Source organism: Cynocephalus volans, chromosome 9 (genome assembly GCF_027409185.1).
Source record: "Cynocephalus volans isolate mCynVol1 chromosome 9, mCynVol1.pri, whole genome shotgun sequence".
Classification (NCBI taxonomy): domain Eukaryota; kingdom Metazoa; phylum Chordata; class Mammalia; order Dermoptera; family Cynocephalidae; genus Cynocephalus; species Cynocephalus volans.
The window spans coordinates 133,978,335-133,996,708 of record NC_084468.1 but is presented as its reverse complement, the minus strand read 5'-3'; the positions used below and the strand labels follow the sequence as shown (position 1 = coordinate 133,996,708).

The following is an 18,374-nucleotide window of genomic DNA, read 5'->3' as shown; positions in this document are numbered from 1 at the left end:
AGTACCTGCTAGTAGGGGATAATATAATGTGATAAAATACATCTAATGAATATTAGGTTATTAATGTAAGAAAGTACTTCTGTAATAAGTGGGGAAAAAGGTATATACGTTATATACGTTATGATCACAACTTCTATGTATGTTATGTATATACGTTATGTATATATGTTATGATCACAACTATGTAACAAAACATGGGAAGGAAGAACACCAAAATATTCATTCACATTGGCTCTCTAGAGGGAATAGAAATATACGTGATTTCTTTTTATCTTTTCTATATTTCCTTATTTTCTGCAATGAACACGTATTAGCTTTTATAATTAGGAAAGTGTTTTTAAAAGTTTAAGTCTTAATTCAAGAGAAATAAATATATCGGGGAAAGGAGACAGAGAAACTCTTCAGACTTGTTCATGGTACAGCTCCCCGAGCATAAACCACATTAAAAATTGTTCTGGTCTGCAATTCACATGCCACTGGCCCTCCATTAACAAGTGTTGAGGGCAAGGAAAGTTCTTTCCTGCTTTTGTGCCCCTCTCTCGATACCTTCCTCATTATCAGGCTTCATTAATACTTGAGTTGAGTTGGAGGCATGTGTGTTCCCTGTTTTTTCTGAGAGTAGGGGCAGGTTTTCCCTGAGCAGCTAGGGTTGCATGGCAGATGCCAGAGGGACGCCCCCTGGGAGCTTCCAGAAGCCTCTGCCACACATGCCTCCTCAGCCAGTCCCTCCACGTGTTCTCAAGAGCTGAGCCTGTTGCAGCCTTGATAAATATTTGTGCTTTGTTTTGATTCAGATCGGGGAGAACTTTGAGCCCTGCTGAGACTCAGAGCATCTTCCCCTCCAGTGGCTTTGCTCTATGCACTAATTATTGAAGAGCCCTGGCCCGTTCTCGGCCACCGTGGTAACAGGGAGGGTTCCGTGCAGTGCTGACTGCAGGCCGAGACGGAGGGGGCGCCACAGGAGACTGACAGATGACCTCCCCCCACCACCAATTCTGGCTTATACTCACAAAACCCGAGGAATGAGGAAAACTACTACCCTAGAAAATGCTTTCCTTAAAAATGTTCCATTTTTCCCAACTTTGATCCATTTTGGAATTTGTTGTCATTTTTTAAGTAGAAAAATACCCCGACCATTAACCGTTAAATTATCCTAGTCAGCTTTGTGTCCAGGTCTACCTGTAGGGGATAAATGTAGCTGGGGACCCCCATGGATTCTAATTTATGTTCTTAGTTATTTTCCATTTAGTATCTTCGTTATGGGGCTATTTTCCTGCTTTTTACCCCCCACCCCCCAATCATGTTTCCCAACAAGCTGTGTTTCTGAATTTTATTTAAATGCAGTGGTACCTCCTGCAGCCTGTGTGGCCCTATCCTTCACCAAAATGTCACCTCAGTTAATTAATTCCATGGGCACAGATCCATCACTGGCCCTCTGACTTGTGTCAGCAGGAGTCCTGTGAATAATTGTCACCTGCACTCCTCACAGCCCTCCTCCCATGTGGAGTGGCCATACCGATTTGAGTCAGCAAGTGGGGAGGACTTGCCAGGCTGACCCCAGAGACCTCTCCTACTCCCCCATAGTGAGGGAGAAGTTTAGCACCAGGAGGCTCCAGGTTTGTTTACCTCCAACTCAGGTGGCTTTGTTCCTCAGCAGGAGTACTTCAGGAGAGTCCGGGTGCCCAGTGGAGCAGCCAGGCCCACACAGCTGGGTACTAACTGAATCTGTTTGTTCCTGCCCCAGCTCTACCAGCACGGCAGGAGCAAGTGCAGCCGACACAGGCGCTGGCTCCTCACTTCTCTTCCCTGCTCTCCCTCCTCTGGCCTGTAGGTGTTTGATGAATTATGGAAGAATGAAGGAAAGACCCCAGCGCAGATTGTTTCAGAGAAGCAGCTTAAGCTGATGCAGGATCAAGAGGCACTGGAGCAGCTCTGCCACGCCGCGATGGAGCGACATCCTCAAGTGGTGATTATCACAGGCGGGATGGAGAGGGGTCTCCATTGGCAGCAGGAGGGAGGGGCCACCCTCCTGAGCAGCAGAGGCCAGGGCAGCCTGCAGGGACCCAAGACATGGCCCAGAGCCTTCCCCCACCACTCCCTGTCGCAGCCCAGAGGCTCTTCCTAATAGTGGCTGGCCCAGTTTCATCACTAACTCCCTAATTATTTTTGTCAGCTTTTTCGTTAAGGTCAAAAGAAATGAAATGAAGTGAATGTTGGAAAAACTTCTTTTCCTGTAAGGAAAATTCCATCCCTGGAGTTTACTCTCCCTGGAGTTGCAGTTTAAAAGGGTGTTATCAAGCTCAGTAAATCCCTGCCTTGACCTCCCGGGCACGTCACCCTCTCCCAGGGCTGGCATTTCGAGTCTGTGGTGGCTAGCTGTGCTTCCTAAGGAGGGCCTCGCAATAACAAACCAGCAGGCATGGCTGCGGAGGGGAAAAGGGCAGGTGACACGTCCGCTTCATGCCTGTAAGAGGTGGAAAGAAAGGCGGAAAGGAAAGTTATGTGTAGATTATGGAGAAAATCTTTGACAGGAGGAGAGCTGAGAATCAAGTCATTGTGTGTCCTTAGCATAGCATAAGCTAGAAAAGCTAAAATGAGTAGCATCCCTCCCTCCCCAACTCTAATCACAATACTGTCTAGAGATATTTTTCAGTGGGGAAAAAAATTGCTAGCATCTCTTTCAGAATAACACCTCCCACCCATCAGCTTGCCGGGGACACTAACAGCTCTGTAAAAAGCTCTTGATAAGGAAAATGAGCCTGCAGCGGGTCTTGGCAATCTCTATCTCCCTGCCTCATCTGTAGTGGCTGATAAGGACACACGTTTAGTTTCAGACTCGTTCTGCGACACTTGAGTGCAGATACGCACACGTGTTGTTGCTGATCGAGACACGGCAGAGCAGGAGGTCGCAGGGCGGCCCTGACAGTCAGTGGTGATTTGATAGGAATTCAGCGCCTCCTGCCTTCCTCATTCCCCCACCTGAATGCTCTGGAAGAGGTGCCATTTTGTAGATTGGTTTTCTAACAAGTGGACCTTCGCGGCGGGCGGCGGGCGGCGGGAGCCGTGCGTTTCAGAGACTGCGGAACAGCACTGGCGAGTTAGAGAGGCGTCCTCAGTCTCATTACACGCGGTGACTCGCCGCGGAGGTTGTTCCCTCACAAGGCTGTGTCCTCGTGTCACGTGGAGCCCCAAAGGAGAGTTCCTGTTCCTGCGCACCGCCTCTCTAGCTGTTGGCAATCACTTGTGATACATCGTCACAGCCCTCTTGTTCATTTTAATCAGAAGACAGAGTAGCAAAAATAGCCTTTGACAGGAGCCTGCAAACCTCCTCAGAAGTCAACGTCCCTCCCCTTTTCCTCTTCCTTATTTTATGTATAATACTAAAGGGAAAAGGAAACAATTTAATTTTCAGTAAACTTAAAACCTTTGTTTAGGATTTTGGGGTAAGAGTCTATTTTCTCCTTCTAAACAATTTCTATCTTTAAAGGTAATGGATGTGAAGAAGGGACACCCCAGAGCTATAAATAAGCTGATTGGGATAGTCCGAAAAATGACTCTCAACCGAGCAGATCCAACTGTGATAAAGGAGATACTGGAGAAGAAGCTGTCATCCTGAGATGCTTCAGGTCCCTCTGCCTACAGGAGGACCACGCAGCCCCGACAGGACAGGAGGCTGGGAGAGCGGGCCCTCAAGCCACACTGCGAGGTCGTGTTGCACACGCACCGGCATCCTCTGAGACGTGCTGTGCCCCCGCAGAAGACCCGCAGCCACACGCCCGTTGGCTGCAGTGACATCAAAGCAGTTCCATGATGGCTGCGCGCACTCTACTGTGCAGTAATCTAAACTAAATAAAACGTATGTTTCAAACGCTATTACCATTCTAAGAAATCTTTTCGTTCTGCAATTCCTTCAGCAAATACTTCTGAGTACTTCCTAAAGGCCAGGCATTGTTCTAGGTGCTGGGGATTAGCAGTGATCAAGAGAGAGTGCAATTTGGATACAATATATATTTAAACCTAAAAATAGGTTAATGAAGATGAAAACATAATAAATTGGCACAGTGTAAACACACATTTGTTTAGGGAGGTCTCGAGGGTAGGGAAGGAGGATATTAGTATTAGTTATTAGCAGTAAACACTCATCCACTGAGCAAAAGTGATATTGTTCATTCAACTCCATGGGGATCCCAGAAGACATAGGTCTGAGAGTAAATGAATTTTTAAAAAGACAACAAGTTTTCAAATAAATTTAATAAAATATATACTGAAATAATATCACATAAAAAATGAACTTACACTCCAAAGACTGTGCAGTTGACAAGTCCCCCTCCACCCCCACCATCAGGCCAAAAAAGATAAAAAGAAAAAAGCTGTAAGATTAAATTGATTTGTTTTGCCTGGAAAAAATGATGATAAGCTAGTAAATCAAAATCTTGACCTTTACCAATAATCACGGTGCAGCCAATGCTATCAATGATGGCGGGGCTGCCGCCGCTTCTGTTCCAGTGACAATAATACTGTTCCTCTCTATGCAAATGCACTGGGGCGCCCCTTTGTTCATTATAGGCCTTTGTTACCTCTGACAGTGCTTACTTGAAAGAACAGTTTTGCAAATGCTGTTTTTTTAAAAGTACTTCTCGAATAAGCTGTGACATAAGCAAGAGAATAAAATCTTGGAGGCCCTGACTTTAAACCGTGAATTCTCTAGCCTACTGAGAACAGTAAAACATTTCCGTCATGAACCTTGCTCCCGTGGCAGCTGGGGAACTGGAGAAAAGCGGACACTCCCCCTCCATCACCAATTTAGTGACTAATGGCTCCCAGCATTGCTCAGGACTTCCCTAATAAAGACTGATGAGAAAAGTGCCCCTCTTGCCCAGCCAAAAGAGCAGGGATAGAAGGGAAACCCGTTGTGTGCTTTACTTTAGACAAGCATGAGGAGGTGACATTTTTAAGAAGTAACTTTCTAAAAATTAGTGACTTAGAATTGTAAGAGGATAAGTTGCCTGCCCCATATTCTGTTGTTGCACTGAAGACTGCTGGGTCTAAAAGTAATCTTCACTAACCCTCTCTACAAGGGCGGTACAATCGTTTCTCTCCTTGCTCCACAAGTCTCTGAATTACAAATGGGCAAAGGTGGCCTGAGATTGGAATCTGGCAGCGTCTTTATTTTGTAAGAAATAATAAGGTTCAGTTTTGTTTTTATAAGCATTTTCACCAAAGGTTCTGGCTTCTTAGCCATTAGTCCTTACAGAAAACACGGACGGATCTTTTCAAACCATTTCTAATCAAGGGCTTACTTAAGTGGGGGTGCAGACAAATGAAGAAAGTTGAACAAAACTATTCTGTCAAATCAAATGAAAACTGTATTATGGGCTTGATTATTCCCAGAGAAAAATGCCATCGTTAAAACATTTGATCTTTACAAGGCTAATTCTCATCCAGCTCTGACAACTGCCTGTTGTCTTGAATACCAACTTCTGAAATACTGAAAACCAGACTGTGTGTTATCACTCCGCTAGAAAAAAATCAAAGCACAGCTCTGACTGGAACCTGACTAGATATTGAAAAGTTACATTTACATAATACCCTAAGAGAATCACAAAGTACGGCTCTGCTGGTGAATGGGCCTCGGTGAAATACAATTTTACATTCTTGCATGAGTGTGAATTTAGTCTGGTTCAGTGTTTACTATTCAGGGGGAAATCTCATTAAAATGTATGAGCTGGCAGCATAGGTGAAGCCATTGCCATCTGTCACTGGAATCCGTATACCTGTAGGTACAATGCTGAGGCTGTGGTTGGGAGGGGAATGTGCTGGAAAACTGGCTCTCCCCCAGACTGGTCTGAACCAGCCCTGCCTGGCCAAGCCCAAACCACATGTTCTGTTGCTTGAGGAGGAGGCTGGTTAGTTGCACAGTCCTGGTGGAAACCTAGGAATATCACCAGCACGCTACCTAGCACAGAGGAAGTGTTCAGTAAAAGTTCAGTTATGGAACAGAGCAGTGGACAACCTTCTGTAGGGCCCCTTTGTAAGGCAGGCTGGTGCTGCCACCTTAGTAGGCTCTTCAATTCTGGGTCATCTGGGTCTAAAAAGGAGCTTTTTATCTCTGTCTATGCTTACGCATCAAAGTGAACTTCTGTTCCTGTCTTTCAAGGTGTACATGGCTTAGGAGAAAGAACTTGGATCATTACTACCCAAGGCAAGTCTATTTTAGGTGAGCTCTCCTCCCTTCCCCACTTTTTTTTTTTAGTAATTATTGCTAATCTGGAAGGAGGCCATGAAATGGTTGCAAGTACACAACCTCCTTCAGCTTTGAGTCGGTTAATTCAGTACATAGCTTGTGGCCATGACCCACAATTCATATTGTATTTTCATTTCAATTGAATTTAGCTGCATTGTTTTAAAGATTCTACATAGTGACCATTGGGGAAAAAATCGCTAAGTTTATCCAGAAGGCCATGTTATTTATCCATTATCAAAAGCAGCATAGAAGTGGCTGCCATGTTCCTTCAGCAGGGGTTAGACAAATGCATTCATGGATTATCTGTGAACAGAGTTGACCCTGGATTGTGAGATGGGAAACATCTGATTGAAACCCTCTCATTGCCTCCCTTAGTCAAATGATGTCACAAAAATAATTTAATTAAGATCATCAATGCCAAATTCCCTCTTTTAAAATATTTGCAGGGCAAAAAGGGGCTGTGTTATAGGTGGGCCTTTTGTAAACTCATCCCAGTAGGCAGCCAGCTTACATGACACACTAAGAAGCACAGATTTCTGCAGCCTCAGCTCCATGATATTTATAATCTGGCCTAAGAGCTTCCAGCATCTTTGCCGGGTTCTGAAATGATGTAGTAAATCTAAACTCCCCAAAAGACACCTGAAATGCATATTGAACTCATGCTGACAGAATCCTATTGACAGTTTTGTTACTTGTGTGGGTGACAGTGAGTTAGGTTTACTTACATCTTGTATGACAGGGAAAAAATTCATAGCGACCTGACAGGATAGGAAAGGTCAGTCCTAGCTAAAATTCCTGATCAGTTTTAGGATTCTAAGTGCAAGAGGCTCCCCCACCCAACCCCCTGTCCTGGTCCTTCTTTTCCCTAAAGAACCTGACTGAAAATCTCTCACTACAGCCCTGTTTATCCAGTTAATGAGCTGCCAGGATAATCTGCCCTCCCAAACAAGTAATAACCTAATAAATGCCTGAATGTAGAGAGGATTTACTGAGGTAAAATTATCCTGAAAACCATTCTTAGTCTTCTGAGAGCTCTTTCTAAAACATTAGGTTTATGACGGTCATTCAGAAAGAAAAAAGTCAACTCCATTTTCTTAAAATGTTTCCTCAATGATGTGATTTACAGGTGGAGTATAAACTGGTTTGACAGTGTTCTATTTTAAGCTATTTGATGGAGAATTAGAGTTGTGTGATTTATAGACTGATAGCTGAAGCAAGAAGGGGCCCAGAATATCTTCTTAGTGACTTAAAGCTGACGTGACATTAACTACAAGAGGACTGCTGATTCCAGAAAGAGCTAATACTGCAAAGCTGGCTGAGGTACACAGCAAACCACACATTACATGGGCCTGGGCCAGTGATTTGAAGTAGCATGTGCAATATTAGCTGTCCTGCAATAAAGTGTTTCATAAAAATGGCAAGCCTGACAGCCATTTCAGTAACACGGGACTGGTAATTAGCAATTGAACGGCCCTTAAACGAGAACTGGAGTGTATGCAGATATTTAACATCACACCAGTGACACGTCCCACCCTTCCTGGGGCAGTGCTGCCCTAATCAAAGCAACCTAGACACACTGATCCAGATTCAGAATGGACAGCCCCTCCACAACCCTAAACCTCCGAACAGATCTGGGAATCAGCCCACAGGACCACTGCAGCCAAGGTGATTCAGAGACATCTAAAGTAATGGTCAAGCCTGAGTACCACTGACTGCCCAAATTAAATAGGCAACCCAAATATTCATGTATCCTGTTTCTAGATTCTATTCATAAGAGAATGCTTTCCTGATGACACCCTGGCCCCCCAATGTCTTACTAGATTGAAAATCAACAACTATAGCTAACCCAAATAAAAGCCACCTGCTAAGGAAAGGGTTCTCCTGAGGACCTATAAAAGTACTGAATGTATTCGCCCTACACACGACGGAGACCTCAACTCCAACCCCAGCACACCAAAGTATTTTCCACAGTAACACTACATAAAATGGGACGATTTCACAATTTCTGTAAATACCAAGGAAAGGAAGTATCTGATGATAAAGAAAATTATATCTCTAATTGGTTATTCCAGCATCCCCATTTCATGGCTGGGAAATTGTAATTTACCCCATGATATTGTGTGTTAGGCTGAACCTAACCTGGAATTTCGTTAAAATTTTTAAAACATTTACTTGGCCATTTCCAAAAATCAATTTTAAATATCCCAGTGCTCTCAGTATATTTTTGAACCACAAAATTCACTCAGTCTAGAACTTTAAATCAGACTCTGAACTATGAATTGAGGTTAGTGCCATGATGCCCCAAGAACCCGACTCCCCTTCACTGCCCAGGACCATCAGGCCAGACATAGTGATGCCAGCTCAGGGGCTGCACCGAAGGGCTTGTGTCTACTGTTTCTTTCTTCCCCACGTTCTTCCAACAAGTAGCACAGCATCTGATGTGGGGGTCTGTCACGTGGAAGAGTGTCCACACTCTTGGACCACATTGTTAAGCAGACCAAATATCTTTAAAATTTCTTCCCCAAATACTTTACAAAAAAGATATTTCTAAGGGCCTCACCAATTTACTTTAGGGCTGGAATATTGTACTTCATTACCATGATTTTTTTCCCCACCAAGGAGTTCCTATCATCACCCACCTGCTATATGGAATCTTCATATCTGCCTATATCAGTATTCCCTTCCCCAAATCATTCAGGATTTGCTCCCCTATTTATAGCCTCAGGTGTCTGCTGTTTTTCTTTCGGCATGTCCACACCATTCCCTGAATAACCCACTCCTGGCTATTTCACTCAACACACTGATTTTCCAATTCTCTTTACTGTATTTCCAGGTCAATTTTCTGACTTTATTTTGCAAAACCCTGGACACAACCTCTAGAGAACTGCAATGGATTCAGAAATATGAACCATTTTCCAATTCCAAATCAGGAGTTGCGGGGGTTATCATGTGAGCTTGCTACCAGCACCCCACCATGGAAGATACATTTTCCTGCCTGTTACCCAAGTCATCGGTCATCTCTGTCCTCCTTTAAAGTAAGTCTACTTCAGTACCTATCGAGAAAAATGACAAGAGGCACAAAATCCATCTCTTTCCCAAAGGGTACCTTCCACAATGGGGACCACAGTGTTCTATAATAAAGAAATAATGGACTCAAGAAGAAGAATCAACACCACCACCAGATAATAAAATCAAACCAAAAAGCTAAAGAGTACAGTTTCCAGATGTGGCTTTAGCATTTTATGATCTGGTGATTCCAAACAGTAAGACAAATACTTGTGCAAAACAAAGAGGATCATCTGCAGTTAAAATTCCATCTTTAACTGTTCCTCTTCCTCTACCTTAAGCTGCCTTCCTTTCTAATGGGGACTTGTGGGTTGTGCAAATACAGCTAGGCATCAGGAAGCCAAGAACACGCTAGTCTGCTAGGCCTCGAACATTCTGGCTGTTGCACCACAGCTGCGCAAACCGTTTTTCAAGACAGACAAACGAAGTTAGAAATGTACAGTGAATCAGTATCTTTGGTTTCTTGCTTAGACTACGAAACACTCCTAGGCTGGCTCCTAACAGCTCACCCAGCCCAGGCCAGAACTCCTGGTGTCTTCGTTCCACGGGCTGGCTCTCAATCTCTCAATACAAAGCTGCTTCAAGATCCCTGAAACACAAAAGGGCCGCGTCCGCTCCACAGTGCTGCAGATGTGACTCTTTCCTCTATTCCCTTCCTGGACTAGGGTTAGGATGAAGACTACATAGGTTCAGGCCTCCTATGCTAGGGCCTGATTAAGACCAAGCTAGTGCTCCTGAGGCACAACCACCAGACCTGTGGCTGCCCTCAGGGCTCGGGGAGATGCCCACGAGGAGAACAGAGCGCGCTGGGGATTCCAATCTCCATCCAAACACGGGAGCTCATCCTTGTTACCTGCTACTCACCTGCAGAACTGGGCCCAAAGCAGAGGGGAGTGGAATTTAATATCCATAAATATCAGTTGTCTACGGTCTCATTTTTAGCTCATGGTTATTTTGTGTTTACCCCTCTTGGTGGTGGCTGAACATGGCTGTGGCTCTAAGTATAATTATGCCTCTTGGAGCAGACCAGAAAGCAGCAGAGAGGCACTAATACATCACACTGGGGCTTCTAATGAATCCCATTATTCAGAAGGCAACACTTGCGCATGGAGCCAGTCACCAGCAGGCACTTGGCTTTGTAGGACTCCCTACCACTAGTTTGCATTTACCTCCAGTGCCCAAAGTGGGCTGTACAGTTCCTGTTTCTCTACAAAGTGCAACATATTAGCAAAAGCAAACAGGATCTAAAATAATTACCAGTGTTTTTACAGGCTGCATTTTTAGTTTACCTTTATCTATTCCTGCCACTCCAATCTCTCCCCCAAAAAAGCCACTATGAAAGAGCTTCACGAGTTAACCTTTTGTTTTCATCAAACACTTGAAAAAATAATGATGGTTGTGTTCTTATAATAAGAATATGAAAATACCACACTTTCTTCATCTGATCAAAGTCCTAAAAACCAAAGTAACAGTTTGCACAGGCATACTTCATTTTGTGCAAATCTTACTAAAATAAGGCCATCTTCAGTGTTTAAGTAGTGTTTGACCGATTAAAGTAAGCTCTCAAGCAACAAGAAAAATTCCCTGCATTCCAAATCTTCTCCAACTCCAGCTGACTTCCCAGGCAGAGAGCTGAGACTGGTGGGTCTGCCTGCACCATAAGGCAATACGCATGGGGCAGAATGCAAGTCCTGGAAGCAGGACTCAAGGAGACGTATGATATGTGCTTGTGTGATGAAGGCAAGAGGGGATCCTTCTGTCTTCTCCCCTTTTATAAAATGGAAGCCAAAACACGGAAGGCAACAGGAGCGTTTGTGCAGCTGCAGGTGTACATTCTTCATATGCTGGTGAAGAGCCGGTCTTCTGACCCAGGGCACTTCCAGAAATCACTGAACCCCAATATGTACTTGGTGCAATCTGAGCTGCAAGATGAGTGACTCGAAGGGATGGAAGAACAACAACCAAAAAATGTGAGGAGGAAGAACTGAGCAAAGAAAACCGCCCAGGGAGCAATCAGCTTATGAGACTTACATTCTATAAAACCGAAGGTGGACAGACCCGGCTAGAGAGAGGAGAGATACTCCTCTGCACAAATCAAGTATTGTCAGGAAATATCAAAGTAGAAATTTTTGTAAGCAGCTTTGCATTTAACATTCAGTCAAGACACTAAGATCTTATAAAAACAAACCTCTATTTAAAAAAAGCTAACAACAGGAGTCCTCAAAGTCGCCCAGGATCTTGTAGCACAGAATGGAGTGTTCCTGGGCCAAGGCAGCCAGTTCTTTCAGAAACTCCGGGAACAGGGCAGCAGCCAGCATGGTGTTCCTCACCGGCAGGGGCAGGTTTGGGGGGGCCCCGGCCACCTTGGCTCTGTTTGTCAGGAAGGGCTGAAGTACTCTTGGAGGACCATCCAAAAGGTTCTTGCTACTTCCTGTCCTAGAAGCCTCCTGAGCAGGATCTGAAACCAGAAGAGGACACATCACGGTGACTTTCATAGCCCTACCATCACCCTCTTAAGTGAAGAGAGGGAGAGAAAGAGTGTGTGTGTGTGTGTGTGTGTGTGTGTGTGTGTGTGTGTGTGTGTGTGTGTGTGTGTGTGTGTGTGTGTGTGTGTGTGTGTGTGTGGTGTGTGTGTGTGTGTGTGTGTGTGTGTGTGTGTGTTTGGGGTCGGGGTTGGTGGAAGGTGTCTAGTAGTGGGTACAGTTCCTGTAATTGACGAAATCCTGACGACACAGCCCTTGAGCACTCTGTGATGCACACACTTGCCCAACAGATTACCTCCAGCACGTCACATGTGATGAGAGACTTTCACCCAAAATCCTGTATAAAGATACTTGTGCAGAAATTGTGGCAAGGATGTAGGTTTGTCAAGAACCCTCCATGCCCAGAATATGGGGAAGGGGGAAAAATGAAAAAGCAGTCTTCTACCACTGGCATCGACAGACTGAAGACTTAGCACACCAGCATCCTTATTTAAAGACGTCCAGTGGCTCCGCCTGCTGCCCAACCTCCCAGTGCTGGGGTGACTGTTCTACCTTTGCCAGTTTAGCCCCGATCACATAGTGTAGTGACAGCAGGGAAGCTGGATTAAACAAGCCACTCCGCGCTCTCTGCAGCTGGTGCTCTGGCCCCTAGGGCTCTCCGGTGACCCCCCATTTCCTTCTGGCCAGGACCTCCAGCCTTTTTTGTAAAAGGAGAGTAGAAGATTCCTTTTGATCAGTAGAAATAAAGAAGAGGTCCTGGTAAGAACAGACTAAGAACTTCTTGCAACAATGGGGATCTAGTGGCAGCAAATGGCTTAGAAGCCTACATTTAAGAAGGGTTTCCAGGGGTTTCTATCTCAGTTTCGACATCATAGGTCTAAGATGATACAAGCCCAAACTTTAACATATTCAAGTGATATGCATTTTCACATTATATCAGTTTTTACTAATTAAAATGGCTCAACTTCCCTAATTCCTGAACATCTCCAGCCCTCATTTATTTGTAGAAATTATTTATGCCTTCTGCCCCCTACCTAAACAGTCTCATTACTCCTTATAAATCATTATATTCAAGCTCTTCATTACTTTGGCTGCTTTTTTAAGATTCAGTCCCATTTTTCAACACTCTTCTCAGAGTTGCTTAACTACAAGTACTAAAAATTCTTGACATTTATAGTACTTTCCACATCTCGCTACTATAGTCTTTGGTGTTAAAAAAATATCTTCCACTTTGATGCTTTAAATATCCTTCTAGATTAAAGCTTTTCACGGCTTGAATGCCATAAAGAACTGGAAAAGTTGTTGAGAATCTGTCTTCTGCAACCTTTCAGCAAGAACTCACAACATGCCCTGACGACAGAGTGAGGACGAAGGTGCTGGAGACCACCCCCACCGTCCCCCATCCCTAGCCTTCAGGCACAAAGCTGAGGAAGGAAGCTGGCTTGGATACCAGTGGGGAATGAGACACGTGTGGGCACCAATCCCAGACCAACACCTGCACTGTTCATGCTGGTTCCTCCGCCTGGAATTCCCTCCCCTGTATCTCTGGCTCACCTAAATTTTACTAGCCTTCAGAGGCAAAAGCACAGTGGTTCAGAGCACAGACTCTGCCTCTTACTGGCTAAGTGACTAAGGCAAGTCGCTTTACCTCTCAGTACTTCCATTTCCTCACCTGTCAAAAGCTCAGAGTTGTCAGGATTAAATGAGTCAACAGGCATAAAGTGCACAGGAACCTCTGGATAAGTGTCAGCCATCAAATCCTCTGTTCAGCTGCCACCAACTTCACAAAGCATTTCTAGTTCCTGCCCCTAGAAGTCATTCCCTCTTCTAGCCTCCCACCCCATTTTATCGACCAACTAAGGCCTGCCCTGCTCTGCTCTTCAGCCTTGCACCATTGCTGATATTTTATCTCCTCCGCTAGACCGAGCATTTTCAGGGCTGAGTCCCCGTCTGATACTGAGTCTTTCACCACCCCTAACACACTTCCACATTCACAGTAGCAGCTACTAAACATTTGCTGAATAAAGGAGAGAAGGCACCGGGCACGTCAGTCTTCCCCACTCGTGACCCTTCCTGCAGCCGGCTCATGTTCCTCATCTCCACCTTTCTCTTTCAAACTCACTCCTCCTCTCCCCTAAAAAGGTTTTAGGTGGCTCATTTATCTAGCTTGATCCATGAATAAAAAGTGGCATCCGTAAGGCTCATTCACTCAGCTTGAATCCAAGAATCAAAACTGTCCTCACTGACGCAGTCTTCCCTGCTGAAGGCAGGCGCGCACCCAGCGAGCGAGGCCAGGGACAGCCGGGGGACGCTGCAGGATGTCCCGTCGGCGGCTGGGGCTTATCGGTAGGGAGACAGACCCGGGTTACGGACCCTCCCTCCCAACCAGCCTATCGTGTGTCTCAGTTTCCTTGTCTGTACAATGGGGATAATACCTACCTGACTTCACTTCTAGAATTAGAGGTCAGTGGGAGGACTCTGAATATTCATACAAGGAACTGTTACTCCGTGGCTTAGGAAGTATTCGATGAGAAAAAGAAAAGCCTGGCAAGTAGCTGAACCCCAGAGACCAACAGTCTCGGGAACGATAAGGTGACAACTGGCAACGGGAAGTCTGCTTGCTCTGGAGCGGCAGACGCGCAGACTGTGACTGCTGTGGGAAGCATCGTGAGGAGGCTTGTGTCTCGCGGGGGCTGCCAGGAGGCCAAGGGAACGCAGGACCTGCGCGAGGCAGCAGCGCCGGCTGCAGGCGCCACGCTGCGTCCCTCACGGGAGTGCTGGGCACGCACGCACCGGCACCAGGAGGAAAGGCAGCCGCAAGGAAGGCACAAGCACGTCGGGGTCAGGAGGGCCTTCCTAACTGGCACCCTGGGTCTGAAAAGCCCCCACGGAAGGCTTTCAACACTCACGCTGGGAAGACTTCAGCAGTTCAGAGAGAAAAACATTACACGTTCATCTCCCTGGCAGCAGCATTAGGCAAAGGGCATAGCGCACTGACACTGGAAACCCAAATATTTGGCCCATTACCATAATTCTCCATTGTAAATTGCTCTGTGTCCCAGTAAGAACAGGACTCCCAGATCTGACTCATTTACAGGCAATCACGTCACAGTAAGTGCTTTGTATAACGGGATGGGAAAATTATTCATTCTGTAAGCTTAGAGATTTTTTAAGTTGCGGGGACAGTGTCACTTTGCCAACCTGAAAGAAGTTAGAAAGTTAATCTGAAAAACTCAATCAGAAGGAAAGTCTTATATCTCAAGAGAAGCTTCCTACTAATCAAAGTCTCCTGACTGCCCCAGACTTTAAAAAGCATCGACCCCAGCTGACTAATCTGACGTCAAGTGGTGAGAACAAGTTCCCCTGTGCACATATCTTGCAACCATGGCCACCAGACAGTCTGAAGCCAGGACAAAGCTCAAGGTGTGAGTGCCCCCCGGGGTGTGTTGGTTAACGTTCAGTGTGTGTCTGTCTCCTCCAGGTCGCAGAGTGTGTCCCTTTTATCTCCATGAATCAGGTAGTACAGGCTCAGGCACTTGAGCCTCATGATCCTGGCTGACTATCCAGGGCCTCTAATTTCAGCTTCTTTATAGGTAAATGAAGCTAATGGTACCTTACTTGCCCATTCCACAGTGCTGTTTGGCAATAAAAGTTGACTGCCTGGGAAAGCACTTCACAAACTGTAAAATACAAATGAAGAGTGCAATGTGAGGAGACTGCAGTTTTCTTCCGTCCAGCAGACTGCAAAAGCAGCCACAGTCTTGGCTGCTCTTCCCATCCAGAAGTGGGGTTTTTGGTTCACTCTTGAATCTGGGCTGATCCTGTGACTTCTTTGGCCAACAGAACGCAGCAGAAGCAACCTTGTGCTAGCTCTGAGCCTGAGCTTCAAAGATTGTCTTTGGTCCTTCTCTTGCTCTTGGACCCCAATAGCCACGATGTTTTCATGGCTGGGCTAATCTGAAACACCCCCATTATCCCCATCATCCCAGCCCACAGCCACAGACATGACTGAGGCCATCCTGGACATCCAGCCACCACCGACAGCAGACACACAAGCCAGTCCATGCAAAATCAGCCTGGCACAGCTCAGCAGAACACCCAGATACCCACGTCACAGACTCATAGGCAATCAAAAATGGCTTGATCTTAAGCCAATGAGTTTTGCAGTGGTTTGTTAGGCACAAAAGCTAACTGATGCACCTTCTCTCACAGGGTGTGTTACAGCAGCTTGCTGTAACCACGGAGGGCCTGACATCCACCTTCCCGCAGAGATGTGGGGCTTCTTTCCCTCCATGGGTGGCCTTGTCTGCTCTTCTCAAAGTCCAATTTCTTGAAACCTAACCCCTCACTTTACCAGGGGCCACCCTTCTTTCAAAGTCTGCATTGCAGGACCCCAAGGGCTTGTCACATCCAGAGTTCTGGCTTGAGCCAGAAAGGACCTGAGAAATTGAGAACAAATCCTTCAATTAAAAGTTGAGGGACATGGTGAAGTGAAGAGACCAAAGTGAGGTGAAGTGATCAAGATCGAATAGCTACACAGAGACAGCATCAGGCCTCAGAGTTCTGGGTTCTTTTCACCTTCTTTTAAAGGTTTGACACTTTCCCCGAGTTACATTTCTGCCTCTCACTCCCAATCTAGTTTCTGATCATTGCCTTTAGTCCAGGACTGAGAGCCCTGCATTCCCTGTTGTTCGCCTGCCACAAAGAAGCCTGCCCTGTCCATGTGTGGATGAGTAGAAGCCAGTGCAATGGCCACTTCCTAGTCTGTGCTCGCCAAGGCCTAAGTCACAGCTCAGAGGACCACACTTATCAAGTCATCCAACCAGAGCCTAAACAAGGCAACGCAGCTGTGCCCCCAGGCCTGATAGCAGCAGGGCGCACTCAGCTCCCCCTCAGCACCGGCCCACCAAGCCCTCCAAATACCTCTAGGGCTGATAAAAAGGCACTCTCAGGAATTTTACCTTGAGCATAAACTTTACTTCTCCTAGTCCAAATGAACAGTTTTTACCTCCTAGAGCCCTAAAGCACATTTATTTCTGGCCCGAGAGCCTCTGAAAACATAATAAACAGAACAGGTGTCTTCCTCAGGACTAAGGCTAGCCAAAAAATGGCTCAGGGAGTGCACACAATGCCTCTTTCTGGCCCATACGTGCTGTGTTATTCATTCCAGTCTGACAGCACCCCACATACCAGCTCCCTCTCTGAACCACTCTGTTAGGAAAACAAATGCCCTGCTAGACCCTCCAAGGAGGGAACAGGCCAGGTGTGGGCAGGGCATGTCCTTCTTTAGGTTTAAGAACTCTAAAAGGAGGCTCCTCCCCACTGTTGGGTAAAAATGAAAATAACTTTAGATGTTTCTAGGGCCCAGGAGCCACTGCAGCATCTTTGAACTCACACCAGCAATCTGGGGAAATGGAGGAGGCGTTTAGGGCGGGAACAGCGGAGAAACCCGGTTTACCTTTGGTTAGTGCCTCAGGGGTCATATCGGACATGTCCACTCGGAAGAGCAGGTATTGCTGGGCTTGTATGAGGAGACCTGGGAAGTCTCTCTCCACAGAAGCAAACTGTTCAATCTTGTTTTTCACAGATGCAAGAACCTGACAAAAATAACATTAATGACATTAATGCTTCACAATGGAATTCCAGCCTCAGTTACCAATATATCCTTTCAGGTGGAGCTCTCATTATGAGAACTATGGTGATAGTAGCTGTCTGCTCATTTATAACTGCCTGGGTGTTCTTGGTAGGGCACCCTCAAGACATCAAGCTAAATGAAGCTTTGCAGTTTGTCTAGAATAATCTACACAGCTAGCTTAACAGGACAGAGAAAGAAAACAAATGAATTAGAACAGAGGGATTTTTGAAAAACAAAACAAGGAGAAAGAGAGAAGGAGCCCTACAAATTGGTACCCACAAAATCAGCAGGTACAGATGGGCCCAGCTAACATACCTGGTAGAGAGAGCGTACACTGGGCTGGAAGACCATGTTGGTGTTGAGCAGAAAGGAGCGCAGGAGTGGTTGGGGATAGCTAGCTAGCTGAGTAATGATCCCGATAAGCAGCAAATTAACATGCAAAGAGTTCTCCAGCATGTTCTCCAGCTTCGACAGGACCACGCTGATGAATGGGCCTGCAGGAAGAACACAAGGCTTCAGGGCTGGCGGGGCATGCGGTGACGTCTTTCTTTGACAACTGTGGAGCCAATGGAGCCATGGCTCACAAACCACCACAGACCCACCAGGTACAAACCCAGACACAACAAATGCAGCCAGCTGCTCTCCTGCCGAAGGACCAAAACAGAAAGCAAACCACCACAACAAAAAGAAAAGAGGAAAATACACATGGGAACCCCGCAAGCAGTTTTAATACTTTGAAAATTATTACAGACCCTAAAAAAAAAAAAAATTTCATTTTTAAGAATTAAAATTAGCTTTTCTACATTGGTTCTGTATTTCTTGGGGCTACCAATGCTTACAAAGTGACAGTCACCATCTCATGATGCTATGGACTGTAGATTTCACACAAACATTAGAGGCCATTAAAAGTCTTGGAAACAAAAGATCTTTGTGTTATAAAAGAATT

The 18,374-nt window shown here is 45.7% G+C and overlaps 2 protein-coding genes across 8 annotated transcripts in view; one reads left to right on the top strand and one right to left on the bottom strand.

Moving 5' to 3' along the window:
* The window catches only part of GATB (glutamyl-tRNA amidotransferase subunit B), a 76,069-nt gene extending 72,196 nt beyond the window's left edge, over positions 1–3,873 (top strand). The window contains exons 12-13 of the mRNA XM_063107889.1: positions 1,832–1,966; positions 3,488–3,873. Coding sequence (XP_062963959.1) covers positions 1,832–1,966; positions 3,488–3,616 — 264 coding nt within the window. The 3' untranslated portion in view covers positions 3,617–3,873. The remainder of the gene's footprint in view (positions 1–1,831; positions 1,967–3,487) is intronic.
* Positions 3,874–3,993: 120 nt separating this feature from the next.
* FHIP1A (FHF complex subunit HOOK interacting protein 1A) overlaps positions 3,994–18,374 on the bottom strand; it is a 242,394-nt gene continuing 228,013 nt past the window's right edge. For all 7 annotated transcript variants that reach the window (XM_063107343.1, XM_063107345.1, XM_063107341.1 and 4 more), the window contains 3 exons: positions 17,744–17,922; positions 17,252–17,390; positions 3,994–11,768 (listed from right to left, as the gene is read on the bottom strand). In XM_063107343.1, the coding sequence (XP_062963413.1) occupies positions 11,515–11,768; positions 17,252–17,390; positions 17,744–17,922 (572 nt within the window). In that variant the 3' untranslated portion in view covers positions 3,994–11,514. The remainder of the gene's footprint in view (positions 11,769–17,251; positions 17,391–17,743; positions 17,923–18,374) is intronic.